This window comes from Biomphalaria glabrata, chromosome 1 (genome assembly GCF_947242115.1).
Source record: "Biomphalaria glabrata chromosome 1, xgBioGlab47.1, whole genome shotgun sequence".
In the NCBI taxonomy this organism is placed as follows: Eukaryota; Metazoa; Mollusca; class Gastropoda; family Planorbidae; genus Biomphalaria; species Biomphalaria glabrata.
Window position 1 is genome coordinate 5,444,598 of NC_074711.1, and position 8,431 is coordinate 5,453,028.

General features: G+C 37.6%; 1 protein-coding gene across 3 annotated transcripts; it reads left to right on the forward strand.

Moving 5' to 3' along the window:
• The first annotated feature begins 947 nt into the window (after positions 1-947).
• Positions 948-8,225, forward strand: LOC106070970 (uncharacterized). 3 transcript variants are annotated; one of them, XM_013230988.2, is made up of 3 exons: positions 948-1,145; positions 4,830-5,160; positions 6,191-8,225. In XM_013230988.2, the coding sequence occupies exons 2-3, from the start codon at positions 4,918-4,920 to the stop codon at positions 7,550-7,552; spliced, it is 1,605 nt and encodes a 534-aa protein (XP_013086442.2). In that variant the 5' UTR covers positions 948-1,145; positions 4,830-4,917; the 3' UTR covers positions 7,553-8,225. The 3 variants fall into 3 exon arrangements, with proteins under 3 accessions (XP_013086442.2, XP_013086444.2, XP_055874274.1); XM_013230990.2 differs by having other exon boundaries at positions 4,834-5,160; XM_056018299.1 differs by having other exon boundaries at positions 948-1,112.
• Positions 8,226-8,431: the final 206 nt, after the last annotated feature.

Below are 8,431 nucleotides of genomic sequence, written 5' to 3' on the forward strand. Positions count from 1 at the left end.
AGACAACAACTGCCAGAACATGGTGGGAACTGCTGAGTGGGCGACATTGTCACAACCCTAACCAATGTCAAGGCTGTATCTCGTTTTCTCAGAAGATGAACTATTGTCGTTTTACGACTGAAGGAGGTCAACAAAACTACTATTATACCCAGTGGCGTAGCAATGTACCCGTGGACCTGGGTTCAAGAACATCTTGTTGGGCTCCCCTCCAGCCAATTAGACAAATTTAGTGTGTGACAAAATGAGTAATCTAAATGTAAAGACATTCCCATGTAAAGATCGTACCTTTTTTTAAAATAAGTAATTATGTCATAACGTTTGATTCAGTTAGGACTGCATAAAAGTAATATTGTCTTAAAAGTCAATGTTTTTACAACTTCATAACAGAGTTAAACGACTGAAAAGTGTTTCTAATGAACGAACAAATGTTCTTCTTAAGTTCTAATGTGGGCCCCAACCCCCATCTGGCCAAGAATCATGGGTCCAAGTGTGATGATCTCCTTCGCACCATGGTTGCTAGCCCACAGCCCCTATTGATCAAAGGCCCGGGTTCATTGAACCCCTTCGCACCATGGATGCTACGCCACTGATTATACCTAGATCTTGGATCTGACCATGAAGCTCAGCTAAACCACACAGGAGTTTGAAAGTTAACGCAGAGGAAAGTTGCTTTTAAAATGACTAAATAAAAGTGTTGCTGGAAAAAAGATTCCGAACCTAGATCTAAATCCTGACCTTGGTTTAATCTATTTAAAAAATTACCTTAGGCTATAAGAATAAGATTCTTATCATATATAGACCTAGTTTTCACAAATTCATTTCTTGTTTTATCTCTATCCATTATAGGCCTATCTCTCACTCATTCGGTCTTTGTAAACAATATTTCGCAAAAAAATAAATATTATTTTATATTTTGGCGAAAGAACATTTTCGACTTCAAATTGACATCTGAGCTAAAAGTTGCTATCCGCCTTCAGCTACGAAAAACGCAAAAGCTGCTTGATCTATTGGATTTCTAAATCTAGAATTGGATCTAGATCTAGTCTTTGTTACATAAAAATGTATCTTTTAAATTAGGTTTGCCCAATGCGACAACAATAATACATAGAACGGTACATAGATCTACCAGAATCAACTTAAATTCGGTGAACTTTAGATTAGATCTATCATCTATTCTTAGTTCTATCTTTATCATCATTTGACATCATGATCATCAGATCATCTAGATTTAGAACTATAGCCCTACTATATGATGATAGCGTAGATATATTATCTGTTTTCTTATATACTTTTTGGACGTTATTGCGAATATTAATTAACCATAATCTTCAAATACAAAACCAAAATTTAATAAAATACTCAGAAAGACACAAATATAAAGGCACATTCCTCGTACCATATGCTAGGACAAATTTGTACAAATGCTCCTTCTTCCCTAGTGCCATTAGAGCATGGAATGGGTTGCATGATGAGCTAGCCAGGAAAACCAGTGACTTGGTATGTCATTGGTTAATATGCATGACTAAATGAATGCCGCGTAGGACGTAATCATCTTCTTTTTTGAAGTAACGTCTGTATTATATAAGATAAGATTGGGTCTACGTGCTGCTAGGGCGGCAGGGAATGGCAGAGTGCAGGGTTTGAAATTGAGACCATCGTAATGACATCCAGGATCGCAAAGCACCATCACGCAGCCATACCAACCAGTTGGCATTGTCTTTCTCTTAGATTTAGGTCCTCCCACGCCGTTCGGCGCATAGGGCGGCAACCTCTCTCCCCAGAGTTCGGTCATAGGCGACCTCCTCAGCCTCTTCCCAGCTTGCTGCTCACGGATTTTAGGTTTTCCAAGAAGGTGCGACGCCATGTTGTTTGTGGACGGTCTTGATATCACTGATTTCGTTAAATGTGTATCGTCTAAGGAAAAACTATGTCCCGTGAATCTCATAGGGCATTCAGTCACCATTTCACTCAGGGTGTAAGTGACTTTGCAGGAAACCATCACTCTATTGGGACATGATCTCGGCATGTTATTCCTAGGATCCTTCTCAGCTATAGCTGTTATTACTGTAACCCATTGGTTTTCCTTGCACTAATGAAACTATGTAAGAAGGAGCGCTTGCATGAATCGGTCCTGGCTTGTGGAAAAAGGAAACATAATTGAAAAGAAAAACCAGTCTTATATAGATCAAAAGTAGTTGCTTCTTGACTTATGTTGTCTCTGCTGGAAGGAGTGATGAACTCCGATTTGGATGTATATATGGATTTAATCCCCTTATTATGTTTAGACAAGTTTTTTTCTCCCACTTCTCATTCTCGGATCAAACTGAAATTTTGCATAATTATTCATAGTCGTTGACAATACAGGAATCAATTAAAAAATTAACCAATTAGTTAATCATTTAGTACTAATTAATTAATTTTGTATTATATAGAAGAAAGGGGGCTGAACCCTGAAATTTTCATTAATGGCAGTAATTATGGTTTTTTTCCACTAGATAGGCTTTATTTTAAAAATATTTTTTCCATTGCTTGTTTTAATGAACGGTTAATAGCAATATTTAAATTAAAGATTGAAGTAGGGTTATCAGTCTGGATATTTCAGGCTTCTGGAGCTAAGAAGCATGAGGTCCACCATCAGGCTGTGTCTTACTCAAGACAGCAGCGGAAATTTGAAAGAATTAAAAATAATAGAAGATTCATGTCGCCTATAAATTAAAACATCAACTTTTTTTTCTTATGAGAACACACCCACACACACAAATAGGCCTAATATGAATATTAGAATAGCAAAGAATAAAATATATGGAAGAAAGAGTGACAGAGGGACAGATAAAATTTTCAAGCTTTTTTTGTGTGTGTGATTTTCTAAACTTTTTATCCGATGTTTGGGCGGACCGAATAACACCATGCCGCGGGACGGATCTGGCCCACGGGCCGAATTTTGGGCATCACTGGCAAGACAAAGACATTTTGAAATTTATTCTTCAAAAGAAGATTTCAATCCATCTTTGATGGCTTTCAGGAGGCGCGGTGGCTGAGGGGTAAAGCGTTTGGCTTCTGAACTGGGGGTCCCGGGTTCGAATCCTGGTGAAGACTGGGATTTTTATTTCGGGATCCTTGGGCGCCTCTGAGTCCACCCAGCTCTAATGGGAAAAGTAAAGACCCTTGGTCGTTGTGCTGGCCACATGGCACCCTGTGTAACCGTAGGCCAAAGAATCAGAATCTGCCCTATAGACCACAAGGTCTGAACGGGAAACTTAATTTTTTTACTTGATGCCTTTCATGAGATCAGTTAATCAGAATACAAGTCTCTGCTTAGATAATGAAGAGATTGTACTATATTTAATGTTTATTAACGTTTGTAATACTATTGCTATGACTCTCTATCAGGCTCTCTGCTAATTCAACACATCACATCGTCTAACCAGAATCTTTCATTCTTGTACATAAAGTCTCAGGTCATATGAATCTTCAAAGAGAATGAGACATCACCGGCCGATACAATTTTTCGAGGCATATTCGTCATAGATATAGCCTGTAGCGCACATGCGTCTGTAATCGGCGTGATTGTCGTAACGTCTGTAATTGGTGTGATTGTCGTAACATCTGTAATTGGCGTGATTGTCGTAACGTCTGTAATTGGCGTGATTGTTGTAACATCTGTAATTAGAGTGATTGTCGTAACGTCTGTAATTGGCGTGATTGTCATAACATCTGTAATTGGCGTGATTGTCGTAACGTATGTAATTGGCGTGATTGTCGTAATGTCTGTAATTGGCCTGATTGCTGTAGCATCATCTTTGCGTTGAGGAGGACACCTTGTTGTTAACATTTTTTTAGTCACACAAAAATCCTCACCATAACGATGCACGACAGTCAATAGAGACTTACAACCATTCCGTGAAGAATCGCGTTAGCAGAGGCGTTCTTCAAAAAAAAACGTTAAGTCAATTTTGTTGCAGATGTGTCTAGTGAGAACGACATAGGCCTTCATTTTAAAAGATCCTCATTAGAATAAGTAATGAATCTTCTTATTTCAAAATGTTAAACATTTTTTTAAAACATTGGTAATAATATCATTTTATTTGGTTTATATTCAAACATGGTTTGACAAGAAAAATGATTTTTTTTTTTTACCGGCTTTGCCCCCCCCCCCCTTCACCAATTTTTCGCAAGGTTACCTATAACATCTAGATTCTAGAACTAGAAGTAGATCTAGACTACAACCTAAGAGTTCTAAGTCAGAACGTTAGGTCTTGTGTTTTTTTTATGTATAGTTGCTACTTTACTTTGGAGTCTTCTGTCCTGAAGGCTTTCTAAATTTTGTGATTTTACTAAAGGTGTTACTCTGGTTAAGTTTGAATATTCGTTTGTTTGTAAAAATATTTTACATGTTTCGGATGTTCCTTCAGAGTTGAAGATAGTTTACTTCCTAGTCCAAACCTCCCACAGGACGATGGGGGATGGGAGCGGGCAGGGTTTGAACCCGGGACCATCGATAAATCCGAACGACAGTCCAGCGCGCAAACCGCACGACCAGGCAGCCATCCGTTTGTTATGAATCTCACTGATAGTGTTAGATCTAGATGTCCATATAATTAACATATCAACAAAAAATAAACACACAAATATGCCTTCCTAGCTGGCCGAATTAGAAAAATTATGTTTTTAGAAGCTGACGGTGTCACGGCCCTAATTGAATCAAACTTTTGTTGTTGTTTTTTTTTTTACATTATTTTATTATATTTGAAGTTTAATAATGGAGGTCTTTGTTTATTATTTACATAACTGTATACAAAAAGTTAATGTTTTGTGTTTTGCTTGTGTAGCCAGGCTTGTCATGGGATGTTGGAGGTGCTCTCAGCTTACATGAACTAAACTGGCTCCTGTACCACAAACTCAAGGCACCGGGTGCTAATGGAAATTCTTCGACTGCCCCCGGAGATAATTGAGAATATCTTTCTCCATCTGGACACCCAAACTCTGGCATCATGTGCACTGGCCGACTCCCACTTGGCTGACATTGTCTACTCCTCCCACTTCCTGGATGAGTACTGTCGAACATCGCTCAACTGCTCATGGATAACATCTGCTGATATTTACAATGCTCCTACAGCTGTGCCTTACGAGTTTTGGTTTTGGCTCTACACAACAATGAAGGTAATATGTAGAATAAAATTTACAACTTATACACACAAAAATACTTAGGTCAGTGTAGATTCCAAAGATAAAAAAATGCATGCAGTGATTGGCATGACTATGCAGACCCAGTTGCGACCTACATATTTTCTCATATTACTTGCAGACAAAGTCGTGGTCCGCTGGCAGTCTTAAGTTTTATTTCCGTCTTCTGCGCCTGTCTTTAGTGTAGAGTAGCCTAGTTTTGAGCAGTTTCTTCCATCTCATTTTACAAGGTTAGCTCATGGTATGAGTTAGTAACCTGTACATGGCTTGGGGATATTTTGGCCATAGAATAACGGGTAGACCTACTGATATGTGAAAAAAAGTCTTTAAGATTGGTAATTCGAAATTGTGTTGTTTTTCTAAAATAACTAGACTATAACTATATATATCTAATCTATAATTTTCAAAAGAATTATTTAATTTATAAACATGAAAATGTGTAAGTTTTATAAAATATATTGCAATTTTACGTGTATATTTAGTTGTAAGATTTTCTAGTTTTTTTTTATTTATTTAATACTGTTTTTATATAGACTAATATTGGGTCAATGATATAAGTGTATAATCTTTATAACAACAGTCACTATTTTGATGACACAAACTTTAAACTATTCTTGTTCTTAATAAATTATAGCTTTCATATAGCGCTACTTTCATGCTTATAGCATGCTCAGAGCGCTATGGTCCAATCTCTTTTGTGGACCAGTAGGGGGGGGGTATCTGGGAGAAGGTTATGCGTGCTGCCTTTAGGCGCACAGTAAACACTACTCTGCTCGAGTCGGGTGTCGAACCTCGAACCCCCTTCAAAGGTAGCCAAGATAAGCTTAGTTCAAGCGTACTTAGCATCTCGACCACGTTTCCCGCTATTTAAAGAGATATGTAGGCTAAATCTCAAAATGCCAAAAACACACAACTTTTCGCTCTTTTTCTTTTTTTGCCTTGGAAGATTTATTTTTTATAGGCTACTGCTTATTGTAAAAGTTGATTAAATGTTTTTATTTTCCAGTTAGAAAATACTGGTGAAACAAATCTGATATTTCACAACAAACATCTCACAAAAATTGGCACTTTCCGGCATATGTTCATCATGTGGCTGATGTGTGGTCTGAGGCCGAGCTTCATGTACTCTCACACATTGATGTATGAGCTCTACCCACTCCCTGAGACAGTGACTCAGCTCTATCAGCAAACCAATCACCTGTCCACATCAGTCAATGATGTGCTGATGAAGATCTTCTTGGCACTTCCAGAAATTATGGAGCTCAGCTGTTGCAGCTTGGAACTACTGAAGATGCAATCAGGCTACTGTACCAGCCTGTATATGGATATTGTATGCAATGATGGCATTCAGCCCAAACTGCCTTTGGATTTCACCACCTTGTTTAGCATAGAAATCATCTCCTCTCCCCTTTTTGGCAAGAACCCATCACTGCTTATTCTAATTGGCAGTGAGACATGGATAATGTGGCTAGGATTTTTAAATATTACTTTTGATCACAACGAGACAAGTATAGTGGAAAATCTGTTCTGCAAGTACTTTAATAATGAGGCCAACATTATAGATATTCAGCTAACGGCTAAGGCAGCTGTCCAAGATTTGAATAGTTTTGTCTACAGCTTAAGAAATGGGTCACCTTGTCCAATTATTTCTGCTGACCATCCAGATATGGCGACTGTGAACATTTTTTTGGCACAGGAACACCACCGCAGTTTGCAGCAAGCATTTGGTTTGGCTCTTGATAAGCACTGTTGTCACCTGATCAAGTCTGTCACTTCTAAAAACAGAGGTGACGCTCACTGCAAGGAGGCCATGATGGATGTCTTCAACATCAAGCTTTGTGAGAATGCTCAGATCAATGAGTATATTCTGAATGTCATCAACGTCGACAAAACCAACGATCTGCGGCATTTGTCGTTCATCATCTACAAATGTGTTCTGGAATGCGTGGCTTGTCTTTTTCGCAACGAGATACATTTCTGTGTCGAAGACAGCTTCTGCCATTCCTTTCTCTGCGGCTGCCTGGGACCACCTTTTAAAAACACGGACTCTGAAAGTGTTGAGACTAAACTTGAGAAGTGTTTGGCGGAAAAGATGAAAGATGGGCTGTACCCTCCCCAGATGTGGCCTGCTCATGTCCTGTCTGCGGCACGTCAAGTGGTTCCTGTCTTAACTGAGCTCTTGGAAATGGACATTATGATGGTCACATCCAGAAGCATGAAATGTGTCATTCCGAAATTAGTTTTAATGAGAATCTACCAAAGACTTCAAAATGCAGGGCTCACCCTTACCAACAGACCACCTAACAAACCCCGTTGTCCTCCCCTATTGAAACAAGTTCGTTTATGGTCAGTAGAAAATGTTAGCTAATTTTATATGGGATCAGACAAATATTTATTTAGTTTTTAAAAAAAAAAAGGTTATTAAACTAGTTATAAAAACATTTTCTCTTCACTTATATCACCAATGTTTACAAATCTCAATGCATTAAGTATTTAATTTTTAATGACACTACATTCCACCTGTCATGCTTCTCTAGTAGGTTTTATATTGTAAGCTTCAGTCTCTTTTTGAAACTGTACATACATTTGTTTAGCCAATGTTGTAAGGTCGTGTTCAGACCTAAATGATTAAGAGAACATTTCAATAGACAGTGACCAAAAGGTGGACCTGTATAACATATCTTCATTAAACTTACATGTGCAGCTTTTTTAAAAGTGTCTTCATGACCTACTCAGTGTGTTCTAGACCCCAATACATTTATGGACCTTGGTGTTCTGTGGAAACAATCAGCAGTTTAAAAATGTTAAGCCTTTGTTCATATCCAAACTCCAAACCCTATGCTTGGTATTTAAGTGTTTTATAGTACTCAGTCACCATGCTTTGTCTGATATTGCAATATATACTGAATGTTTTCTTATGTGTTCATATATTATACAGTTTAAGACACATTTTATGTTGATAAAATAACTATTAAATGTTATATCTAAATACACTGATGATTTTTATACTAGTTCATTAAAGTGAAAGAACCTCAGATTTACTTTCTCTGCATCTAGTTAGTTCATTTCATTCCACAAATAGTTTAGAATTGTTTTTACACTGTTCACTGTGTTGCTTTACATTTTATCATTTTCTACTTCTATATATTTGTAATATCAGTATAAAGTAAAACAATCTCATCCAGTATGGTCGTCAAAGCACAATAAAAAACTTTCAAACAATTTTAAAGTGTCAGATATCTTATTT

Coding starts and splice junctions, on each gene's coding strand:
- LOC106070970 (XM_013230988.2), top strand. CDS start 4,918: ATGGAAATTCTTCGACTGCCCCCGGAGATAATTGAGAATATCTTTCTC. Junction 5,161..6,190: donor GGCTCTACACAACAATGAAG/GTAATATGTAGA, acceptor TTTATTTTCCAG/TTAGAAAATACTGGTGAAAC.